This window comes from Camellia sinensis, chromosome 2 (assembly GCF_055761805.1).
Source record: "Camellia sinensis isolate YWXY chromosome 2, ASM5576180v1, whole genome shotgun sequence".
In the NCBI taxonomy this organism is placed as follows: Eukaryota; Viridiplantae; Streptophyta; class Magnoliopsida; order Ericales; family Theaceae; genus Camellia; species Camellia sinensis.
Window position 1 is genome coordinate 181886444 of NC_138962.1, and position 26877 is coordinate 181913320.

A 26877-nucleotide genomic window follows, 5' to 3' on the forward strand; every position below is an offset into this window, starting at 1 on the left:
TAATTTGAGACATGCATGTGATTAAATTGTGAAATCGAGCTTCATTATGTTGTAATTTGGTGTTTATACCATGTTAGGATATGTATATGCGAAGTTTGAGCCAAAATCATGCATTTGGAACCTTTGAACACCAAATTGAAGCTCAAGAACATGTTCTGGATTTTCCAGAATTTTGATGTCCGCTCGAGTGGGGAAACCGCTGCTCAAGCGTGAAATTCGTGTTCTCAGTATTTTCTGCAGACATGGTGTCCGCTCAAGCGGGGAAGTTCACGCTCGAGCGGGGAGCCATGTAGAGAGGCCTTTCGCTCAAGCGCCAGAGTTCGAGATCGAGCGTAAATTTGACATAGCCAGTACTTTTGCAGGCCTCATGGGTCCGCTCGAGCGGGGAAGTCCACGCTCGAGCAGGGACCCTGTTTTCTGAAACTTTGAAAAGGCATTCTGTGTTTCGTTTTTTGTTCTCTTTCACTTATGAGTACTCTTAGGCATACATTGATCATTGTAAATGAGTTAGAAGAATAAGAATTAAGCCTAAAGAGGAATATGTGAATTAAGAACGGATTGAATCGGTTGTGACCCATATGTGTTATGTGATGTGTAGAGTCAAGCTCCAGGGCAAATCAATCAGCTGTTCACTGTGACTAATATCTAACAAAGATATCTGAAGTTTGTATTTGTCCAATTGCTTACGTCCATGTAAGTTTTATAAGATTCGTTGATTCGATTGGTGGACAATGTTTGCTATACCAAATGAATGGGCCAGAGGCCGTTTTGACAAGAACGAATGATTGGGCCGAAGGCCGATTGACATAAATGATTGGGCCAAAGGCTGTTTTGACACAAATGAAAGTTTGACATGCATGAATGGGCCAGAGGCCAGTTTGACATGAATGAATGGGCCAGAGGCCAGTTTGACATGCATGAATGGGTCAGAGGCCAGTTTGACATGAATGAATGGGCTAGATGCCAGTTTGACATGCATGAATGGGCCAGAGGCCAATTTGACATGCATGAATGGGCCAGAGGCCAGTTTGACATGCATGAATGGGCCAGAGGCCAGTTTGACATGAATGAATAGGCCAGAGGCCAGTTTGACATGAATGAAAGTTGAATGGGCCAGAGGCCAGTTTGACATGAAAATCTGAATGGGCCAAAGGCCAGTTTGACAAATGGAAGATAAATGGGCCAAAGGCTAGTATGTTTGGAACCACAGTCACTTGACTTAAATTGTGTACATATATATGTTAAATAGAAATATGAATTGGGCCCAAGGCCGTTTGAAGCATGTTGTTCTACATACCGTTTGTATAACTCTTTTATTTGATATTATTCACTGGGCTATCGCTCACGCTCATTCATGTGTTTGTAGGTGAGCCAAGAGAAGTCTAAACCCAGCCCTAGTGAAGTATGTGCGGAACAACAGAGGTTTTGAAGAGTCAGCCCTTGCGTCTCATGCACGAGACTCGTCTTCGCCTTTTGCCATTTTGTTTTATGTTGTCATGTTGGCGAAGTTTTTGAACATGTCTGTATATAGTTTTCATGGGTTGACTTAGTTTTGGATGATCCTGTCTGTACAGAACTTCATGGTACTATACTTCTGTTATGAGTTATTAATGTACATATGTATGGTTTGTTATGATGTGCCATGTAAGCACAGCTCTATGGACAAAGTTTTAAATTGCTTCCGTTTGGCCCCCGTTAACTCTGTTAAAATACGTTTGATTTGGTTTGAGGTCGTAGGTAATCTCATGATTATTGGCCGGTTATGTCTTTAACCCACGGGGCGGGTTCGGGTCATAACAAAGCTAGTGTGAGTATATAAGCTCTATGTTGACACACTTGGGTTGGGCCCCAAGGGGGCATCCCAAGTTTTGTAAGGAGGGGAGTTATGGACAAAGTGGGCTCGATCCAAAACCACTACACGTGCCGTCGCCGTTGTTGCCATCCGTCCGGTCGTGGACTGGTGCTGGTCGAGGTTGGGTCCTAGCTTTAATTTGTTTAAGTTATTTATTTATTTATTTTATTTCCACAATTCTTGCTGGAAATTTGAATTTCTCATGGGACAAATTCAAACACTTGTGCCAAAAATTCAAATTCAAACCTGAACAATGGCATCCCTTCCTTCTCCGGTCACCTCTCTTTATTCCGACAGTTTCTCACATTTGTTCGGAGGGCTTCCAAACCCATCCGAGCAATCACCTGATTGCCTATAAATATAGACTTTTTCCAATCATTTCTCTCATTCGTTTTCTTCATGTTCTCCGTATTGCTCTTTTGCATTCTTATATATTTTGTAAAAGAGAGAGATGCAACTCAGTCTGTTCGCCAGACCCAGATTATAATGCTGCAATTCTAGGATATAGTCGTTGCATCCTAGGAGGTTGGCGTCATCTGTTCTCGAGCACTGTAGTGAGGACGTAATGATCTTAAGGAAAGTGTGTCCAACACACGCCTCGGTGTCTTTGTTTTCTGCATTTCTACAACAATAATCTATAAGTTGTTTAGCATGTAAATTTTACCTGTTTTATTTCAGTGTGTTTTTGTTCTTGTTTTAGACTTAAACAAGAAATTTCTTTCATTTCCTTCGTTTTCAAAATTTTTCTTTTCTGAGTTTTGGGAATTAAAATTTGCATTTTAAAATTTAGTTTTAAAATTTTATTTCCAGTAATGATTTTATTAAATACACACCGTTTACTATTTTATATAGACGTATTGTTTTTCCTACAACAATAATGTTAGAAACAAAATCATTAGACCAACAAACAGATGAACTAGTCCCAATATTAAGTAAACCCCACGTTAAGTGATAAATTTTACATGTATATCTTGTGTCTTTGGTGGTAGTATATTTGTTGGTACAGTGGTTGGTTTTGTAACATTACTGCTTCACAAATAAACTAGACACACGAGCTTCTATTTCCTATCACACAAAATATTCATTAGGCAAATTATACTTTTTATTCTTTACTTTAACTTTTAAAAAAAAAAAAAAAAAAGAGGATCAATTTATGTCGCTGTGACAATTGTCGCTAGGGCTGATCTTGAGTTATTAGAAACTTGAGGCGAATTTTTAAAATTGAGCCCTTCATATATCATTACCCCTCACCCTCCTGTGAAAAAAAAAAGTTTTTGAATAAAACGATATTAAGGCCTCGTTTGGGAACTATCTTTTTTAGTTTAAAAGTCAAAAAGTTACTAAAAAAATCAAAAAGTCAATAATTTATATCAAAAAATTAAAGATTCTCTTTTCTCTCTATTTTTTGCACACTTTTTCGTAAAAAACTAAAAAGTCATCACAAACATACTAGTTTTTTTACATCACATTTTAGTCAAAAGCCAAAAAATTATTAAAAAAGCCGATTCCCAAATGAGGCCTAAGACATGAAAAATCATTATAACTAAAAAGGATAAAAATATAGTACTATTGCTTTATGATTTAACAAAATTTAGATAACAAAAAAGAAAAAAAGCATAAAATAGTTGAACTTCAATTAGTTGAATCGAATCATTATTTTTTAGTTTACCAATGCTATAAGAGCTAAAATTAATTTGGGATAAGGATAAGAATTTTCTACTCAACTGAAGCAATATATAAAATTAGTAAGTTAGGGTTTACCATTTTTTGATATGAATTCAAATATGATATGACTCAATAACATGAATTATTAGTTATATATTTTAATGTTTACTAAGGGTTGATATAATATTTTTTAGTCTTTTATTTAACTCCATTTAATTGAATAAAAAAGGTATGTAAAATAATAATTTAAGTTTAATATCTTTTTTCATTTAAGATATGTATTTTTTGTTACCTATTTTAGAGTCAATCTAGTAAAAAATTTATTATTTTTTTAATTAGTAAATTGCAATTGAATTGAAATCAAACATTTTATGAATAATTTATTTAGTGGAAATAAATTTTATAAAATTTAACTTGTGGAAAAAATTAAATCTCGACATACACTTGCTAGGAGTTTTCACATTAAACATCAATCAGACATAGATAAAAAAAAAAAAAAAACATTATACGACAACATGAAAATAAATGAATTGAGCTAGTATTGAGGTTATTATGAATTAATACGATATGATATACATCCCTAGTTGGGGCCCTAATTTTGTTCAAAATTGGAGGCCCGAGGCGACTACCTTGGTCACCTCACCTCAGGGCTGGCCCCAGATTGTCGCTAGAAGGTCATTCCAAAAAGAATAACAAAATATTTCGGCAACAAAATTTTTAAAATGTAATTAATAAATGTACTTTTAGAGATAAAACCAATTTGGCCCCTGGAAGGTTTACCTTGAGAGACAAAAATTTTGGTCCCAAAAAAATTGTTTCATCACCAAATGTCCAATTCATCGCTAAATTTACAACAATGATACTTTTAACAATTAAAATATTTTATCCTTAAAAAATAATTTTTTTTCTCTAAAGTTGTATTTTTAAAACTTTCATTTGTTGTAATGAACACTATGTAGTTGTTTGGCATGTGCTAAAATAGCACGCCATCTTATTTGAATCACAATCATCTTATTTGGGTCATATTACTTTTTATTTGAGTCATATCATTTCTCTAGCACATCACTTCAAATCCAACTCATATTTCATATTTTTTCATAAAAAGTCAAAAATTATACTCCTAATTTTGCACTTCTCAAACAACTTCTATATATATATAAATCAACATCAACTTTTGATATTATCAATGTCATATATAGGCTTGGTTTGGGAAGTGGGTTGACTTTTTGACTTTTTTGGCTATTTTAACCTGGGCTAAAAAGCTTAGTTTGGGAAGGACTTTTGGACTTTTTGGCTTTTTTTGTAAGAGAAGACTGTAATGATTATGGGTTGGATGTGATGTTTTGTTTTTTCTAACTAAAATGACCTATTTTGTCTTTTGTGGATAAAATAGCCAAAAAAGCCCAAAACCTAAGTTGCCAAACAGAGGCATAGTATTCTAGTGCAATGACTTCATTATTTCATAGTCATGCATAATACAATCAAATTAGATCACCATCCGAATAAATTATACACTTTATTTTCTTAAAATAGTACATAAGCATAGCTCATGCCAAGGGAAATTTTAAGTCGTTCCCTTGTCAAAAATTACTTTGATAGAGAAACGACAATATTAATTGACTTTAGTTTTCTCCAAGCATAGATGCTCTGCGACATACTTTGCATATTTTTTAAAGAGATCATCAACTATGAAGTCACCAAAATGACTAGCCACCATTGGTTCAGTAACAGCTCTTGTACTGTTTGCAACATTTTCACCACTCCTATGCTTGTCAAACACAAAATGTTCATCACTATCATCGTCCCATAAGAGTTCTATGCAAGATATCCACATATTAGAGGAAATATCATTTTATCCTCTAAACTATTACTCAAAAATTAATTCCACCCATATACTTTCAATTATATCAATTTTATACATAAACCATTCAATTTTAGATCAATTTCACCCCGTTGTAAATTGTCGTCTAAAATCAGACAGAATTTGCTAATGTGACATTAAATTTTATTTGGAATTTCATTTTACCCCCTAAACTATATCTCAATAGTCAATTAAATCCCTAAATAAAATTTAAAAAAATTAATAATTTTCTTATCTCAAAAATGAAAAAAAAAATTAAATAATACACTTTGCAAAAAAATAATTACGAAAATATAAAAATCCTCATTTAAAATTATCTTTTTAACTCTCAAATTATATCGAGTCAATCCTAGAGAAACTGATCGAGCCAAAAATTCCTTGACTACTCTATGTGTTTGCGGACACGCAATTGTAGCTAGCTTATTTCTCAAATTAATTTCAATAGAATTGATTGACTAATATTAATTTCAAAATTGAGTGGGTAAAAATTTAGACCACTTATTATGAGAGTAACATCTTTTTTGACATTTGGAAAATTATACTGAACGATGAAAATGAATATGTTGAGGCCTACCAAAAAAATTGAGATTAGAACCTACTTGGTCGTATCATTGATTGAATGACAATTTAAACCAAAAGTTAGCAATTACTCTCTAAATAATATTAAACAGGACTAATACTCAATTTTTTCATTTAAAATTTATTTTTCTCACTTTTCTAGATGAAAAATTATTATTAAGTATTTAATTTTTTTTTTCAATATCAGGGTTCTAATTGATTTTTTATGGATAGTTTGAGGGGCAAAATGAAGTTTTAAATGAAATTTGATATTATGTTAGTAGGTGCCCTCAAATTATAGACGGCAACTGACAGTAATGATGAAATTGATCTAAAATTGAATAGGTTAAATGTAAAATTGATATAAGTGAAAGTATAGGGGTTGAATTGATTTTCAAGTAATAGTTTAGAGAGTAAAATGATATTTTCTCAAAAATTATTATATTAAACTGCACATTTGATCTAAACTTAAATTCAAATATAATAATATATTTTTTTATATCACGTGACAATCAATGTGATATTTTTTTGTTTAATTTTGTACATAAATTAATTTTGAAAGTAAATTGAAAAAATTTAAAACATTTGAAAACAAAATGAAAAAAATAAAAATTAAGAACCAAAATAAAAAAAAATAATAAAACATATAGAGAGAGAGAGAGAGAGAGAGAAGAGGAATTTATCCAAACTTTTTACCTTGCGTTACAAATAGTGAAATTCATGAAACACATTTTCGAGCTAAATGATGAAGCCATGGTAGTTAAAAAAACATTTTCAAGCAAAATGACGGAAGCCATGGTAGTTGAAAACGTTATTCACGAGGACGGCGGGTCTCCAGGTGGTTAGGAATCATAGTGGATGTTTGGGAAGTGAGTTTTTATGTAGGTTTTTTTAGTTGTAGGATATTATTAGATAAATTTTTTTTAGTGTTTGGGAAGGTAGTTGGATTTTTTTGTGGTTGGATGTGATGTTTGTGAGAGAAAAAGTAAAATGATTATGAAGTTGGATGTGATATTTTGTTTGAATTTGTTTTTTTTGATTTTGCAAAAAATTTGGCTTTTACTGGAAAAAAAAAAAATATGGGAACCAAGTTCCCAAACACCACCTAATGCCCACTCATGGTTAGGGTTCGAGTTCAAATATTAACATAATTTTTATGAGATGTTTTGGATATGACTTATAAATTGTTTCTAGTTTATTATAAAAAGACATGTAAAAAAATAGAAATGATGTGACTCAAATAAATTTAAAAGTCAATAATGTTGTGCTTGACTGAATAATTTGGAAAGAGATTTGAAAAAGAAAAAAGAAAAAATGTGCAAAATTAGATAAAATACAAATATATTTTATCAACATTTTACTTATCTTTTTCATTTCTTCTTTAAATCTCTTTTCATATCTCCAACCAAATATACCTTAAGTTGCTTATCAACAGGATTGCTAAATGAACCCTACATTAATGTACTTAAAAAAAAAAAAAACAAAAATGTTAACACAACCCAGGCTTTTTATTTTGTTCGAATGTTTTAGAAAGTTAGTAAAAAGGATTTTAGTTTATTTTGTCTTTATGGTGGTAAAAAATGTGAGAGGTAATATGATTCAAAATAGATAAAAAATTAAAGGTTGGGTAAAAAACTACTTCCCAAGAGATCTAGAAAACTTTTTAAGATCATTTTTAATTTTCACTATTTTTGTTTTTCATATTTTTAAGAAAAAAAAATAAGAAATTTAAAAATCACTGAAATTTATTATTTTTGTGCAAAAATTCATTTTAAAAAATATAAATTTTATTCTAACGTAGCACACAGTCAATTTACATGTTGAAAAAAATATAAATTGAGACATTTAAGTTACAATTGCATCTGATTTAGGTCCTAATTTGAACAAATCACATCAAATTACAAAAGAATGGGCCATGCTACGTCTCCTTAATTTTTGCCCCCTAATCCCCCTAAATTTCAAACCAAGGCAAAAAAAAAATAAAAAATAAAAAATAAAAAATCCTCAAAACGACGTCGTTTTGGAAATTAGGGGATTAGGAGAGACTTTTTTTTTAAGGGGACAAATCATTTTCCCAAAAGAATTATATTAACAGAGAGAATAATTTTCCATCAATCGAATTCCGCAAGGCTCGAATCACCCGAATCTCACGTGGAGCATACACTTTATAGGCCTCCCTCCACCGGGAGCTTCTATATACACACACCAAACACCCTCAATACACACACTTAATGAAGGAGGTGTGTAGGAAGTGTAGTAAAGAGAGATGTGTAGAGAGTGGATGTTGTGTGTGTAAATAGAAGCTCCCCCCTCCACCGCATCTAGCCCAATCATGTTACAAGTTGACCCTTACATGTTTGAAAAATTACAAAAAAAAACATAAAAAAATTAGGAAAAATTATATTTATGTAAAATATTATAAGTAATATTTTTATGTTTTTAATTACTGCACTTAGAACTAAAATATAAGATAGTTTAGATTATATTTATGAGTTAAAAGGTGAGTTAAATATATTAAATTCTCTCTTTGCTATTACTTTTGAACAGTCTATAATAAATTATAGTCAAAAAATTATTAATGTGAAAAATAAAATATCATTAGAAAATACAAGCGTAGATTACCAACGAAAGTTTTTAAGGATAGTGAGTCCGTCCAAGTTGCACCCCTAGATAGAGGAGGTGACAACGATAATAATAGTTGGCTATAGATGATGATGGCAGCAAAGGTTTAAGGATAGTGGCTGCAGTGATAGTAGAGGAGTAATATAGTGAAGGTAAAGGCCCAACGTCAGAACTTGACGTTTTTAATGATTTTTTAACTTTCTTATGATGTGAAAAGAGTAATGTGTTATTCACTCAAAAAAAAAAAAAAAAAAAAAAAAAAAAAAAAAGTAATGTGTTTATAATAATTTTTTTAGTTGGATAGAAAGTTGGGAGAAAAAAAAAATTAATTTAATATATGCATGATGTGATATTTTATTTATTTTTTTTTTATGTGTGACTTTTGGACTTTTGAGCCCAAAAAATTATTGCCAAATGAACCTTAAGTAAGATTTTTATCATTTAAAATTTTCTTAAATTTTAGCTTTCATTTTACTAATCATTAACCTTTTAAGTAATATTAATTATAATTATCTAACGAACTTAATTGATTTTCAATTAATACATCCAATTTTAATTGTAGAATTGAGTTATCAAATACAACCTTAATATTATAAATATTTTATAACCAATCAACTTGTTTTTCATCCAATTTCACTATTTTTTGTGAGAAATAAAAAGGATAAAACAAAATAAAAGAATTTCCTATCCCACCAATGTTGTAATTTCAAACATAATTTATAAATCAAACATAATATTATTAGAGGAAATTATAAAATAAAATAAAAAAACTCCAAGAATTAACCCTTGTTGCAAAATAAATTTTTAATTTTTAATTTAAAAAATCTTCATGTTTTAATTTGTTTTTAATTTTTAATTTAAAAAATCTTCTTGTTTTAATTTATTTTCAATCTAGATGATTGGCTTTTTTCAATCAAGTAAAAAACTGAGGGAAAAATAATGTCTTAATTATCAAACTCAATGGAGGTATATATAATAAAATGATTAAAATATTATTTTTTATTAAGTTTAATAACTAAAATATTTTTTTAATCAATTTATTTAACAAAAATAGATAAATATTTACTATTTATTTTATTATAAAGTTCAAATCCTACGATTATTATTATTTCAAAATTAGTCCATCCAAGCAAGGAGATAGACGCAAACCCCCATGTGGTGAGGGCTGGCACACTGTAGCTGAATTGCATCCCTTGGGTTCTCTCTCTCTCCCTCCCTCTTACTTGGATAATTCAAAGATGATAGTTTCATCATCCATTGAATCCTCTACTTTCTCAGGCGGAACTCAGGTTTTGTTAGTCTTTGAACTCTCATTATTATGGGAGTGTTTGGGAAATGAGTTTTTTTTTTTTTTTGGGTAGGTTTTTATAGTTGTAGGATATTATTGGAGAATTTTTTTTTTTTTGCGTTTAGAAAGATAGTTGAGTTTTTTTGTAGTTGAATATGAGGTTTGTGAGAGCAAAAGTGAAATAATTATGGAGTTTGATGTGATATTTTATTTGAATTAATTTTTTTCTGATTTTGTAACCAATTTGTCTTTTTACAAAAAAAAATAAAAAAACCTTACTTCCCAAACACCCCCAATGTTTCATCTATTCCTTGATTTTTAACTATCACTCAGATACTGAAAAAGTCACAATCAATGCTTGTATTGCATGTAAATTTTATATGAGTGTGTATTTCTTTCTGGGTCTGCTTAATTTTCATCTGGGTTAGTGTCCAATGCACACTTGTAAAGTTCTAAAATTTGCACATAAACTGTATGTTAAAATGCCTGAGAGATCTAACTATTTTACCCACATGGTTTTTGATTGTTGAAATAGCTCTGTTACATGTACTTAGGTATGTGAGTTGGATTATGTATTTGTATGTGTACTGCTTGAAGTGTTTGTTTCTCTTAATATTTCCCATATTTTTAGGTAGAATTTCTCATCATGTATTCAAACTGGATGATTTACTTGGGGTAAATTGCTCTCTGGTAATTTACTTGGTTTTTCTTAATCTTTCCCATAGTCTAATTAGAATTTATTACTAAGTATTTTGATGGTACACAATGCCACTCTGTGGACTGCTCTAAAAATAGAGCCGTGGGGCACGATGTCGAATGCCATAGAAGACATAAATGAAGCCCTTCTATCAGCAATTGGTTTTAAGAAAGATGGTGGAACTCTGTCCGAAGTATTTAAAGTGGATGTTGTACTGAGGGTGAGTTGCCGGTTTCAATTCAGCCCCTCAATTACATTTTGTCTCCATTTATGCCCTCAACTATGAAAAGTGCTTCAATGTCAGTCCTCCATCTATGCCTGTTTAGTCGATGAACGGTCGAGATGTCACATTGATCACATTGCAAACGAACCGAGCTGTGCTTAGCTTTGCTGAGCTCAAGCTCGGCTCGTTTACTTATTGAGCTCGTTTATTGAGCTCGAGCTCGACTCAATGAGGAACTCGGCTCAAGCTCGGCTCGGCCCAGCTCGTTAATATTAATGAAACTCAAGCTCGGCTTGATTCGGCTCGATAAATTTTTTTTTCATATTATTTAAATAAAAAATATTATTTATATTATTTAATATATCAAAAATGTATTTATATTATTATTTAATATATAAATAATATATTTTATTATATAATTTAAATAAAGATAAACGAGCCGAGCCCTTAACGAGCCGAGTCGAGCTTGTTCATGAATAGCTCTATTCATTTGCAGGCCATTTTCTCAAAGCAGAGCTTGAAACAAGTGTCAGAACTTTAGACGGGGGTGTTGTCGATAGAGCTAAAGCAGTCATTCATTAATCCACCCTTGACATACTAAGGGTTGGTTTGGGAAGTGGGTTGGCTTTTTGGCTTTTTTGGCTATTTTAGCCTGGGCTAAAAAGCTTGGTTTGGGAAGGACTTTTTGGCTTTTTTGATTTTTTTTTGTGAGAGAAGAGTGTAATGATTATGGGTTGGATATGATGTTTTGAATTTTTTTAGCTAAAATAGCCTATTTTGTTTTTTGTGGCTAAAATAGCCAAAAAAACCCCATATTCTTCTTCCCAAACGGTGCCTAAGTAAAACTGTTGAGCCAACTATGGAACAAATACAGACATAAATATAAATGTACCTTATGGACTGGGCGAAGACCTACATTTGAAAAAGGTATTTAAGAGAATAATTTCCCAACTATCTATTTTTAATCATTTTAGTCGTTTGCCCCTCGAATTTCATAAAAAAACCATAGTTTGATGCATTTGTTATAGATTTAGGTTCAAAAGTGACAGATGTGGTGTTTGATAAAATTCTAGGGGCAAACAACTGAAATGATAAAACATGGATTGTTGGGAAGAGCATGAAGGAGGACACCATTGACCAACACTATGATACAAACCAGGGATCTGCGTGACCAACACTATGGCCAAATTACCTCTTGAATGGGCAACCTTTATAGTTCTGCTTCTTGCTCAAAAATTCAAAAGACTTGTCAAACATCGCACGCTAAGTTTGCTTGACCAAGGAAGGCACGAGACTCTTTGGGTTCTTTTGATAAACCAAAGCCAATACTGAATCCTTGAGTCTAAAAACCTCATCAACTCTGTCTATGCACATGGGGATATGGGTGCATGTCCAGTTCTTATTGGAAAGGAATCAACTGAATATTTCTTTTGTCTCCCACTTGACACAGTTTGACACACGGTTATACTTGATTGGGCCCAAATCTATAGTTTTCTTTTTTATATTATATGGATAATCCAATTTGCAAGGTCTTGAGCGCTAGGTGATTGAATATAGAAGTCTTCATTAGCAAGTGGGAGTATAGTTTTTTCTTTTTTGGGGGGGAAGACCTCTCCTTTCTCCATTATTCTAATCGTTGAAATAGCTTGGAAGAACCAATGGAAAGGAACCACATTCCTTCCTTTCCAAAGATAGAAATTAGTTTGTGCTTGCAAAAAAGATTTGATTGAATGAGTTGTTTGTTGTTCTTCCCCATGGGTTGGGTTATTAGAAAGGTTCTTCCAATTTTTGTTCAATCAATTATATCATCTCTTAAATAGTTTCTATATATATATATATATATTATAACTTCTTGCTCCATAGCTTGTAATTTTGTGGTCCATCTTTTTATTAGAAGGGAATTTTATGTTTCGATGCAGTAACTTGTTCTATATCTACTCATTCATCAAAAACAAACTCATTGTTGTCTAGGTAGGATGATTGATGTCGAATGGCATTTTTAACTTCAAAATGTTTTTACCCACCCGCCCCCAAAAAAAACTTCAAAATTTTTGACTTTGTTAAAGTTTGGCTCCATATTAGTTTCTTGCTTACTACTTTGTTTTGTTGGTTGAATATAGAACTCGTTTTCATACATCCATAACCATGATGTGTTGTGTGCCTTATTTGAGTATCAAATGTTTTGATGTTTTCGCATAAGGTAGCAAATATCTAAGTGAATATGGATGATGAGAAACTTTTGATGGATGCTATCTGCCAGAATTCTGGATTCTTTCAACTTGAACCAGGTCCAAACAGAAGGCCATTAGTTTGCCTTTGTGAGATGAGGATTACACTGACGACATAAAAGATGTGCAGGCTTATCTTGATAAGGTAAAGTTAAAGTTTTGTTAACTACTATGTTTTCCTGATTCATCTCCCTTTCTTCTTTGGCACTCTAATTTGTAATGAACTTGGTTATATTATGTAGTTGTGGTTCAACTTGGATTGCTTTGGGTTTGATATCACATAATGGACAGCCAAGGGTGAGTGGGTTGGGTGTGGAGACCTCTGGGAAGTTTGATTGGCTCTTAGGTGGTGTGAAACCAGTGGAGGTGGTGGGTAGGGTGAGAGCTATTAGTTAACTTGGCCTTTTGAGGAGAGAGAGAGTGTGGTTGCGAAGGAAAACCGAAGCCTTTAGGCTTGTTGGAGGAGAAGGATTTCTTTGTGCATGCATGTAGATGAAAATTGAGATCTACCATTTATAGGAGGGTCCGGTCTTTGAGGATAGCTAACCTAAGCATGCTAGGGTCATGTGCCTGAGTATTGACAAAGGGACAAGTTGCTTCCTCTTCATGGCCCCACATTCGTGGAGGTAATAGTCACTACTGATAGTGGTGGTGATATCCTCAAGTCAGAGGCCTGAAGGGTTGCAGAGGTAGTTTAGCTACATGTCTCTGTCTTAGAAAATATTTTTTAGTGGAAATTTCTCTCTTTCTAAAACCAGTCAAGGTTCAATTCCCACTAGAGAGTGCCTTGACAGACCCTCAACTCTAGCCACCAAGTCACATATCCTTGAAGGTCTCGTGCGAGGGTTATAAAGTCGCTTGTTTGCCCTATAACCACGGCACTGACCTTGAGGGCTCCTTCGGTCTTGCTCCTAACATGTGTTGGCTTGACAGCTTCAAGGTGCCTTTTGGAGATAATCTTGAAAATAAGGAACTGAGGTATAGGACGGATATGCTTGGGTGGAGGGTTGCTGAATTAAGTTGAGCGTGCTGAGTGTGTCATCATGAGCAGGAGGGGATATGTGTTCGAGCAAAGATTTGATGAGGAAATGCACTGTGTGTGTTTGGGTGAGTGAACTAGGAGGCCCCTCTGAGTAACATTGGAAGTAGGGGACTGAGGAATAGGAGGAACATGCTTGATTGGAGAGTTGCTCAACCTAGCTAATGATACTAATGTCATCACTGTGGGAGAGGCAACACAATGGATTGAAGATTCGCATGGATGAGTGGACTAGACTTGATGCCAAGGCATCGTGTACATTAGACTTAGCTGGTGTGGCTCAACCTCGGAGGGAAGCACCAAGACAAGTGGAGATGGCTTATTGGTGTATGTGTCACCCCACGAGGTTGGAGATTCATGGTGATCATATGGTGTTGACGTGACGTGCCATGTTGGAGATTTATAGAGGCTTAGTGTCCTATTAGATCTACAACTAAAACCATAGATGTTGTATGCTAAAGGTGAAAGGAACCTAGCTACAGGTTACCACCCATTGCATCAATCTTAAGAATCTAGCTAACTTGGGACATGCAGTAATGACAATTAGCATTGTTTGGATAGTCAACTGTTTTTAGTTTTTGTTTTCTTTGTGATATCAGACCTGGTGGCCTTCTAGCAGCTTACCACTACATAAATGTTATCTACAGAAATGTTGTGAAACCAAGTCATGTATGATTTGCTCCATGCGGGGGACTTGTTTCACTTGATCATGATGAACAATTAAGAGACAATCAAACTTAGCCACAAGGCAAGTTGCAAATTTTTTATCATGATCCAGAAGACAATAAAAATTGCATGTTTCTACTTCTGAACTGTAAAGTTATTAATTTGGCCCAGAACCTTGTGCACTGGGTCGCCCCTTCTTCAAATACTTCTGGAACAATGGTGTTATCCTAATGATTGATGGTATTCTAGTGAACTTGTTTTCAGACAAACTCAATGCTACTAGTCACATTTTTAGTCTTGTGATGTTAGGCACTCATCCTAACTAGAATGATATTTTTTAATGTTGCTTCAAGTTGTCTAAATGTATTTTTGCCTATCACAAAGACTGTGGCCTAGATCTTGGCAGGGACCAACTTGAATTTGTGTCCATTAGGATAGAAGGCTTAAACTATTTATCCAAAAATAAAAAAATATAAGGATAGAAGGCTTAAACAAGAAATACTAGACATTGAATTTTTAGTGGTTTGATCACTAGACTTCATAGTTAGCATTTTGATCGTAATATGGACTGACTATAAGCTTGGTGGTGCATGTCCTTGCACAGGTGAAGAAGATTGTGAGACCAGGTTGTTCAAAAGAAGTGTTGAATGTGGCTGTGAGTTCCATGTCTCAGCAATGTCTTCTGAACCAAAACGCCGTGCCTCACTTTGAACAAGTCTGCCTGCATCACGTATGAAGCCTATCTTCTTAGTGTCTTTACTTTAATTTCTTCTTCTTTTGTATTGTGAGTTTGGGGATTTGATTTGGGGCAGGGTAGATATTTATTACTACTATATATTTACTTTTGTGAATATTTATCAGCACATATATTTACTTTTGTGAATGCCCTTATTTTTAAGTATACATGCAAATAATGCAGTTTGACCAACTATAACGGAACTCTGAATATGTCTATTTGTAAGGCTGACTGCTGGTAATATGAAATTGTAATATATGTGAAGCCTTAATGGTTGGAGTAGTGATAGTTTGAAGGGAAAATTATCATTCAAGGGGTGTTTTGAAAAAATATTACATATTGATGATAAGATTTATAATTATAATTTTAATATTTATAATCTTTACCACTTATTTGTAAATATTTTTTTTGACTACCATGTTAGTGTAATTGCCCCAAGTGTAAATCAATTCAACTCATATTCTTTTAATAATATCAATTTTACACATAGACTATTCAATTTTGAGTCAATTTTACTCCCATTGTCTGTTGTTGTTTATAATTAAATAGAAGTTGTTGATGTGGCACCGAAGCTTCATTTGAAATTTTATTTTACCCCCAAATTGTCCTTCAAAATGCCAATTAAATCCTTGAATATATAAAAAAAAATTAAATTTAAATATCTAATAATAATTATATCGTTCAATATTGTTTTTTAAATCGAAATTAATCTGAGAGATAAACTATCTATAATTGCTAGGAAAGAGAGAGTAGACTCGAAATTTTGGGCTCTAGGTCTGATTCAAGTAATTTGAGACTTAAAAGCAAAATCTTTAAATGAGGTGTATTTCTTGTAAAGTTCATATTTAAAATTTATTTTCCTTATTTTTTAAGATGAAAATTATCATTAGATATTTAAATTAATATTTTTATAAATATATTTAGGGGTCTAATTGATATTTTGAGAATAGTTTGGGGGACAAAATAAATTTTCAAATGAAATTTTAGTACCACGTAATCAACTTTCGTTTGATTATAGTTGGCAACTAACGGTGGAGGTAAATTCATTCAAAATCAAATAGTTTGTGTAAAACTAATATTATTAAAAGAATAGGGATTAACTTGATTTTTAAGTGATAATTTGGGGGTGCAAAGTGAAATTTTCTCTATAATTAATGACTTTTGAAATGTGAGATAAATGCATTTATTTGCTGTTATTTGAAGTCACTATTGCTGTATGCTAAAGCTATGTGAAGTCACTATTTGAAATGTGAATGAATGAATTTCCCTTCTTCAAATGATAGTAAGTTGTCTATGATTACTAAAAGTAAGACCTGCATTCTTTTGATTAATTTGTTTCCTCATAAAACATTCATAGGCTAAAATTGATCTGATTGTTTGGAAGGTTGATTCTGAAAGATAGTTTAGATTTATGAATACAGCTAGTTGATTTTGGTTCAAATTTTACTATTTCTAACTTACATAGAAAGTTGATATACTCAACTTTAGTTCCAAAATTTCATTTGAATCTTCCTTTCTTGGTGTCGAGTTTATTATGGAACTTTGCTTTGCAAAGAATTCTCCTCTTTTTTTGTCAATTTTTTTTTTTTTTTAAATTCGGTATTCGGTTAATTAAACTGACTAATACCAATTAAAGCTAAGACAGAGCTTCGTATATATAGACTAATTCCAAAAAATTGTTAGCACCTAAAAAGTTTCAAATCAGAGACTTTGGAGGGAGTAAAATGTTGTTTTCTCAGATTTTGTCAACATCATCAAACTTTTTCAATTGTTCTTTACCTACTTGTTATTGCTATATCTTATAATTTCTCTCTGATTTCATCATTGTGGTTTTTTTATTATATCTTATGGTAGAAATTAAATCGTTTTAAAAGTGGCATATACATACTGAGCAAGTCTATCAAAATATGAAATTTTGATACTTTATTAAAATGTGACATTAACACGATTGAAATATCACGATCTATTATAAATTTTCTTCTGAAAATTACTTGCTAGCCCTTGCCGAACCCAAATGCCAAAACTTTCTCATTATGGGTGGCTTGCTAGATGGAATTCTCTCTTGCATTGTTACTCTAATATGCAACAAACTAGCAAATTAACACATCACATATTAATGTAAATAAAGCATAACTTTTAAATCATATTACAAACATATGTTATTATTATTTAACATGTAATGCATACACATGCAAACTATAAGCAGTTTAATATCAAGAACTGATACAACTTATTTTTTAAAACATACATCTGCATACTGCAAAAGCAAGTTTAATATAAAAAATAAAACAGTTTATTTTCTTAAAATCTAAGGAAATCGGAATAGTTTATTTTGAAGTCATTCCTTTGTCAATATATTACTTCTTCGACAATGAAACGACGATATTGATGACCTTATCGGATTTCTCTGAGCATAGATGATCAGCGACATAGTTTGCGAATTTTTTGAAAACATCGTCAACTATGAATTCTCCAAAATGACTAACCAGCAAAGGTTCAGTAACCGCTCTTACACAATTTGCAACATTTTTACCATTCCTATCCTTGTCAAACACAAAATGTTCATCATCATCGTAGTCAATAGCGTCCCACTCAGAAACTTCCAGCCTTTCAAGATTGAACGACCCCTCCTTTTCAATTATTGCTTTTACTTCATCCTTGTATGGATAATAAAAAGGAAAATTGAATGAATCAATAGCTTCCTTCTGAACAAGTCCCTACGATCAATAAAATAGCTGCTGTTACTTTTCGAATAGTTCTATAGAAAGACAATGAGCATTGTAAATTTAATTGGGATATATGAAGAGAAATGGATTAAACCTCAGTCACCAAGTCGAGCAGTGACTTTGTGAGCAATTCCCAGAGGATGCAACAATCTTTGTCAGTGGGATCTGCAATCCTCCTACCGAGAAACGTTAAAATCATAGGCCCGCCAACTACGATTTCCTCAGAGCGCAAACTTAGAAATGTTGAGAAGTCCATTTGAAATTGCTTTAAATATGCTTCAAAAACTGTCGGTGGACTTGTTCTTGCTATGTATATATTTCCCTTGTTCTCCAGTCTTTCAGGAACCTATCATTAATTAAAAAAAAAAAAAAAAAAAAAATTTACTTCACATGTCGTGTTAATTAACTAATTTTGTTGTGATGTCAACACCTCTTGCGCAATAAATAAAATTTAAAAAGTAAGATATGGTAACAATTTTATGGATGTTTTGTTTGTTTAAATTTGGAGTTCAATGTTTTCACCAAAGTTAATTTAGTTTGATCGTAAGCTAAGTTAATAAATGTTATTTCACCTTAGTACCCGTAATTTGATTTATACTTGATTTTTGTGAGCATATGTTTGATACAAGAAAGACAACACAAACCTGAGATAGCCAATGAACACTATAAGATGAATGAACAAAGTGCAAGCTCTTTCTTGGGAAAAGCCTACAATAAAAAGAACCAGGCACCCCTGATACGAAGCAAGCCCCCGGTAACTTTTCTTCTTTCTCCATTTTGATCTTCTCATAGAATGTTGGGAGCGATTTGAAAATGCTGTTGAAGTCATTTTGGGGAAGATCATTTAAACATATTTCAATCTCTGGTGCTTTGCAATTGTTTTGTTGCATCAAATTATGAATGATGTTAATTATTTGAGAGATGACTAAGAATGTGTTTGGTCCTGAAGAGCAACCCAAATCTGCTATTTTTAGGTGTTTTGGGAAGGCATCATTATTGCACACTTTCTTGAGGGTGTCTTCTAGAACTGGCCTCGCCATCAGTATTGCTGTTTTCTGAATAAACATATGCTTAAATTGTTTAGATGCCATAATAAATAAAAAGAATGAGTAAATAAAAATGATGTATTATTCTTTTTAAGTAATGTTGATTTTGGTGTACAAGGAAGAGTTGATAAACACTACAATAAATTAAGGTTTTAGACACAAAAAATAAGAGTTGAAATATCTTAATTTCCAAAAATGCCATTATTGTATTTTTAGCGACAAAATTAGTCATTTAATAATGAATTACTATTTTTTTGGGACCAAAAATTTTGTTCAAAAAGTAAATCTTTTGGCACAAAATTATTTTATCTCTAAAACTATATTTATTAGCGACATTTTCATTTTGTTGCTAAGGTCATTTTTTCCAACAAAATTTTCACTTGTAGAGATGAAAGAGTTTGGTCCGTAAAACACTTATATGATGTAGTGAAAGGTGATGCAAGGGTTTGCATCATAATTTTAAATAGTACTATCTGGACATATATCGGTATTGATTGCGGTGTCATATTATGAAGAGTATCAAACGATATGCATCTAAAATCAACTGTCGCGGTCAGGAGTTTTTTAAAATTAACAGTCGCAAAAAAGTGCTTTATAGCAATTGAACTCGCCATATCAGGTGTGAAACTTGATACGTTTTGGGAATTGACCGATACACATGTGATTTTCATTTCAACCAATATACCGGAATGTACTGGAATGTATCGGTGTTAGAATGAAAAAACCAAATATGTATTGACCAATACGGTACATATTGATTGATATTTAAAAGGGATACTTACCAATTAGTCCTACTAACTAGACTTATTTATCTACATGTTTTGATTGATAAATTTATTACTGTAAATTTATTTATAAAAATAAAAGAGATTAATAAATTTATCATTTGATGAATTTATCCTATTTATAAAAACAGAGAGAGAGAGAGAGAGAGAGAGAGAGAGAGAGACCTGAAGGGTTGAGTTATTGGCATAGCTAGTTTCTCCATTGCCTGCATTCATGTGAAGAACATTTTGGACCACCATGTTTCCTTTGTTTGCCGCCTTTGCCCTTCTAGTCTATATATAGATGACCTGTGGGCAAATACGACTTTTTCAACTTGAGATGAAATAATTTGCTTGTCTTTTCATTAGCTTAAGTCTCACATTTTTTTTCTTCTTTTTTATGCTGCATTAGTTTTTTGGATTTTTAAGGAAAATATAACTAGCGTTTGATAAAGTTTGCTAAATATAATTTTAGAATAGAGTTATATTTTGAGTTTGTGAGTTTTGAAATTATGATTTGAGTATAAAAAAATTGTTTTGTTATGAGCTTTAAAAAGAATTTTGAGTTGAGTGTTGAATTGAATTCTTAATGTTTGATATGATATGTGAAATAAGAAAATTTGTTTGGTTATGAGTTTTGGAAAGAATTTTCAAAACTTAATTCAAATTGTCATAACTCATAACTAAACATACTACTTAAAACTCTATTGAAAATTCTGATCAATACTCATAAGCAAACTCTTATTAAAATTCAATTAAAAAAATTAATTATTAACAGAAAATAATATTAATCAATTTTTTTAATTGAAAATATTACGAAGGAAATAAATTTTTTTTTTCAAAATAAATATTCAATTGCTGATTTAAAATAAATTTTTATTGTATATTTGGTTTGAATTTTTTTAAAAATATTTTTCAGTTAAAATATTTTTATATTTTTAATAATTACTGTCACAAATTATTTGCTATTTATTGTATTGCTATTTTCAAATAAATGACCAAAAAATTTATCAGGTATTATCTATATGGGAGTCAAAAAAAAAAATTAGAATATTATTTTGTTAGCATCTATATAGTTTACCAGACACAATTCAATTTTATTCGAATTTTTTTATTTGTTGATTTTCATCAATTTCGTGAAACATGCATCCTTCATGTACGTCATCATTTATATCATTTGTTCAACCACCAACTTTTATATCAGAGGTTGAACCACCAACAACTTTACCATCTTCATAATTAATCTCATAATTTATCAATTTCTTTCTTGATGTTGATGTCTTATCTTCTTCACTTTCTCTTGGCAATTGCCACATACACAAAAAAAATAAAAATAAAAATAAAAAATAAAAAAAAAGTGCACTATAGCGGTCAACTGGCCAGACATTCAGGAAGATGTTCGGAGGGACGACTGAGTAGACTTAAAAATTCAAAAACTGTATAAAAATGTGAGAGCTTTTGTCATGACTTGCTCTTCGTACCCAAGATTTGAGTATCGTGATGGCCAGTAACTAAAATTACCTTCGGCCAATTCTTGAACAAATAAATAAACGCGAGCGGAAGTAATATTTAAGTGAGGGTACCAAAATAATCATTGGAGCTTCTATTTTCTATTACAAAATTCATTGACCAAAATGCCGATATTTATATATAAAAATATCATAAAAGTGCTGTGTGTGTCTATTCCTCAGCCCCGCATCTAAGACTTTCCAAAAGTTATTTCTGAATCGCATTGTTTCCTGAAAATTGGTAAACAGCTATAAGCACATGGTAGAGTGAGAAACATTATACCAAGAGTATAAGGGACACAAAATAATCATGGATAATTATGTAACTAAAATATTTAAGATAACTTAGTCTGAACAAATAATCATTTAAGTAGCAAAACTGAGATTATGTAAATAAATATCCATAACCACAGTACCGAACAGAACAGAATAGAGGTCACAACAGTGACAGTTAGAACAAAGGTACGGATTCAATAGGTGGTTCATATGAATAATAGAGGTGGCTCTCACAATAGTGTAACACTTATCTCCGCACAATACTTTGCTCTGCACAGAACAGAGGTCAATAGATCCTTGACAATAGAAGGCCACAAAGTGACCAAACAGAGCCAATGGTTATTTAAATCCCCCAAGGCTTGGGACTCCCGTGGTGATACTTACAAAACATAATTGTATATAAGGTTATAGTTAAATATTCTTTAAAATATAAACAAACATATTCATAGGTTTCATTTTAACAAATAGAATTCAGAAATTAATCCACGTAATCGAAGTATTAATATAATTAATAATAATTTATAAAACATAACTTATATAAAATAAATTATGATAAATCAAAACATACATAAAATATATTATGATAACTTAAGATATAATATAACTCACCTTAACTTTAATACTTCATTATTTCTTTCCACTATCAAAAATCGTCACGATTTCCACTATTTTTTCTTTCCTTCTCTTACTTTCTTTCCCTTATCTTCCTCTCCTCCTTTTCCTTTTCTTTCCTTTCTTTCATTCCCTTTCTTTCTTTTCCTTCCACACATATCACCTCCTCTCTATTTACAGGGAGGTGACAACGTTATCCGCGCGAATCCATCCACAGATTCGATAATAAATTATAAAAATTTATATTTATTTTTAATAAATATTTAAAATAATTACATTTTGATTCAATTTTTTAATATAAATTAATCTCTAATTAAATTACATTCTATCGTATATTAACAGAAAATTAATTATTTATTTTACTATCACATCCATTATTATTATTATTATTATTATTATTATTATTATTATTATTATTATTATTATTATCATCAATATTATTATTTATTTATACTTTGACCCTTAAATTTTTACTAATTATATTATTTTACAAAATTACACATAATAATACAAAATCAATCGTATATTTTTCTAACTGTGATTAAATAATATTAATATAAATTTTACAGAGTAATTAAAAATCTAGGTTGTTACAATCTTCCCTCCTTTTAAAATTTCGTCCTCGAAATTTTTCATAAGTGTAGATTATCCGCTGCGCACTTTGATAAATACTCCCTCCGTCCCAAAATAATGGTCCCTTTTGGGGAATCCAACTTTTTTTGGTAGTACAATTATTGTATTTGAAAAAAGTTAATTTTCCAAAATTATCCTTTTGATAGTACATTTTTTGGGAATATCAATGTCATAATTGTACTTTTTATATTGTTTATTAATTTAAAAGAAGGGCAAAATAGGAAATTTATATTATTTTTGTACTTGATTTTTGAAGAGGGACTAATATTTTGGGACAATGAAAAATGGAATAAGGGACTAATATTTTGGGACGGAGGGAGTATATATTAAATGATTAATCTGATAAAAAATATTACCTCAAAAATTTTTTTTTACCAAAAATAACTCACTGTCTAGTTGTCAAACATTGTTTTGGGCTAAAATGAGAAACAATCGGTGACTTTAAAAACTTTTCATTAGTTTTATTTCGGAAAAATAAAATAAAAAAAAAATAAAATTAGAACACAATCAAACAAGCGACTGGAATTGAAATGACAAAATTATATGTAAGAGTTGAAGGAATTTAAGATGAACGCCCTTTCTTTTATTCGTGAACTTTCCTCTGACGAAAAATAGTTTTAAAATTGGTACCTTTATAATTTGAACCCACTTTTAAAAAGTTGAAATAAATTTTTTTTTCCGAATACTGAATTGAAAATTATATGTATTTAATTATATTATAATTTTGGTGGGTGCTTGAGCCTGACACCCTCGGTTTCTTTTCCTTCTTTTGCTATAACAAGTATAAATTATATCTAATATCCTTCACAATTTAGGAACACAAAAAAATATATATATATATATATAATCATAATATAATTAAATCGACTAACAAAATATAATATTTAGGTACTAATTACCCGCTATCTTACTTCTTAAATATGTGTGTGTCCTATGCTCCAATGATGATTTATTTATTTTTTTATAAACCATTACTCTAATACCACTTGTCACGATCCGCTCCCCGTGCTCAAGGGTTGAGTATCGTGATGGCCAGCAACTAAAATTATCTCTGACCAATTCTTGAACAAATAAATAAACGCACGCGGAAGTAATATTTAAGTGAGGGTACCAAAATAATCATTGGAGCTTCTATTTTCTATTACAAAATTCATTGACCAAAATGCCGATATTTATATATAAAAATATCATAAAAATGTTGTGTGTGTCTATTCCGCAGCCCCGCATCTAAGACTTTCCAAAAGTTATTTCTGAATCGCATTGTTTCCTGAAAATTGGTAAACAGCTATAAGCACATGGCAGAGTGAGAAACATTATACCAAGAGTATAAGGGACACAAAATAATCATAGATAATTATGTAACTAAAATATTTAAGATAACTTAGTCTGAACAAATAATCATTTAAGTAGCAAAACTGAGATTATGTAAATAAATATCCATAACCACGATACCGGATTCAATAGGTGGTTTATATGAATAATAGAGGTGGCTCCCACAATAGTGTAACACTTATCTCCGCACAACACTTTGCTCTGCACAGAACAGAGGTCAATAGAGGTCAATAGATCATTGACAATAGAGGGCCACAAAGTGACCAAACAGAGCCAATAGTTATTTAAGTCTCCCAAGACTTGGAACTCACGTGGTAATACTTACAAAACATAATTGTATATAAGGTTATAGTCAAATATTCTTTAAAATATAAACAAACATATCAATGGATTTCATTTTAACAAATAGAGTTCAGAAATTAATGCACGTAATCGAAACATTAATATAATTAATAATAATTTATAAAACATAACTTGTATAAAACAAATTATGATAAGTAAAAACATACATAAAATATATTATGGTACCTCAAGATATAATATAAATCACTTTAATTTTAATACCTCACTCTTTTTTTTTACTACCAAAGACCCTCTCAATTTCTATTATTTTTTCCTTCCTTTTTTTTCCCTTGTCTTCCTTTTTCCTTTTTCCTTTTTCTTTTCTTTCTTTCTTTCTTTCCCTTTCTTTCTTTTCCTTCCACACATATCACCTCCTCGCTATATAGGGAGGTGACAACGTTATCCGCGCGAATCCTCCCATATATTCGATAATAAATTATAAAGATTAATACTTGTTTATAATAAATATTTAAAGTAATTATATTTTGACTCAATTTTTTAATATAAATTAATTTATAATTAAATTATACATTATTATATATTAACAAAAAATTAATTATTTATTTTACTACCATATCTATTATTATTATTGTTATTATTATTTATTTATACTTTGACCCTTAAATTTTTACTAATTATATTATTTTATAAAATTACACATAATAATACAAAATCAATCGTATATTTTTCTAACTGTAATTAAATAATATTAGTATAAATTTTACAGAATAATTAAAAATTTGAGTTATTAAGCTTTGGTTGGGAAGTTTGTTTTGGAAGGAGTTCTGCCAAACGTGAAACAGAAACGTGTTTTGAAATGTGTGGTGAAATTAATTTTTGAAAACTCCATCCAAATGGTTTGTTCACGTGAAGGGGTGAAATTGTGATTGGAAAACTGTACCAAACACGGCCGTAATTTTCCTTATTGGATTCCCATAAAAAAAATAACGAAAAAATACGAATATTTCCCATGGAAATGCATAGGCAAACCATTTTCATTTTTTCTTCCCTTTTCTGTTCCAACCCAAGGACTAAATAAGTTGCTTGTGAATCACATCTGTTAAACTTTTTATTTTATTTTATATATCTATTAATTTTTTCTTTATCATTTTCTAAGCACAAGTAGGTTGTTTATTTGATTGATTTTATTTATTTATTTCTTCTTTTCGTTTTGCTACACAAATCTTAGATCGAAAAAGAGCCTTTAGATATATAATTACTGTATTTTATGAAAAATTATTTATTGCTCCAAAGACAATAACACATGATGCAACAATTTAATTTTTATTAATTAAAACAATAATGCTTGAGACCACTAAAAGTAGTACTCTAAAAGCACCACTAGTGATGTGGCAATGGACGGGGCCCACTGCTTGTGTCTTGTTTTTTTTTTTTTTTAAATGCTTGCCAACTCATTAGTGGTGCTTTAAAGCACTACTTTTAGTGGGATGTATCATTACCCGTATTCAACGCTGATATATACACCCAGTGGGGGTCAACCCCCAGTGAGGTGGCGACCCTCTATTCGCTGAAAACACAAAAAAAAAAAAAATATATATTTTTTTTGGGCCAATCCCGGAGTGACACCTCACTGGGGGTCGACCCCTAGTGGGGGTAGAAAGCATTTTTGTACCCGTATTGGAGGGTGTTATTGGACTTGTAGGGATTTATCACGGGTCTTGTTTTGATAATCTGAACCGGTGAATGTGTAGAACTCGCCGAGTAATATATTTACACACAAAATCACATTGATCGGATATCGATAGCTATATGATTAATTTAGTTTTGTATAAAAAAATGAAAAATGAAAAGTGAAAAAATAAATGATTGATAGAAATGTGATCCGATGAAATAGCTATCGATATCTGATCAACATAATTTTTTACAAGCATATAATACTTGACGAGTTTTACATATTAACGGTTCAAATTATCAAAATGAAACCAGTGATAAACCTCTATAGATCTAATAACACCCTTTAATCCGATCACCAATGGGAGGAAAGCCAATCTCTAGGAGACTCTTCCCTGACTTCGCCCTCTTTTAGTGACCATTGTTGCCATACATGATTGTACCTGCTAGACTCTTTTTCCACTCCGGTCTGCTCTGTTCCTTCCGATTATTTTGTTTTACAAATTTCATTTTTAATATTGAATTAGACATTTTCCTGTAGTGGGATTGGAGAGTAAAAAAACGGAGGCCG

The 26877-nt window shown here is 31.3% G+C and overlaps 3 protein-coding genes across 8 annotated transcripts in view; 1 reads left to right on the forward strand and 2 right to left on the reverse strand.

Moving 5' to 3' along the window:
• Positions 1-22367, reverse strand: part of LOC114321176 (S-adenosyl-L-methionine:benzoic acid/salicylic acid carboxyl methyltransferase 3) — a 46425-nt gene extending 24058 nt beyond the window's left edge. Inside the window, exon 1 of the mRNA XM_082916320.1 lies at positions 21493-22367. The gene's annotated coding sequence lies outside the window, so the exon portion shown is untranslated. The remainder of the gene's footprint in view (positions 1-21492) is intronic.
• Positions 9676-26877, forward strand: part of LOC114321180 (pyrophosphate--fructose 6-phosphate 1-phosphotransferase subunit alpha-like) — a 42043-nt gene continuing 24841 nt past the window's right edge. The window contains exons 1-3 of one of the 6 annotated variants that reach the window (XR_014362162.1): positions 9676-9847; positions 12967-13139; positions 15304-15723. The gene's annotated coding sequence lies outside the window, so the exon portion shown is untranslated. Of the gene's footprint in view, positions 9848-12966; positions 13140-15303; positions 15724-26877 lie in introns of those variants that run through there. The other 5 variants (XR_014362168.1, XR_014362169.1, XR_014362172.1 and 2 more) reach the window with 5 other exon arrangements.
• Positions 17570-22502, reverse strand: LOC114321136 (S-adenosyl-L-methionine:benzoic acid/salicylic acid carboxyl methyltransferase 3). Its single transcript, XM_082916322.1, has 5 exons — positions 22365-22502; positions 20158-20280; positions 18806-19216; positions 18256-18507; positions 17570-18152 (listed from the first exon to the last, which is right to left on the reverse strand). The coding sequence occupies exons 2-5, from the start codon at positions 20230-20232 to the stop codon at positions 17793-17795; spliced, it is 1098 nt and encodes a 365-aa protein (XP_082772448.1). The 5' UTR covers positions 20233-20280; positions 22365-22502; the 3' UTR covers positions 17570-17792.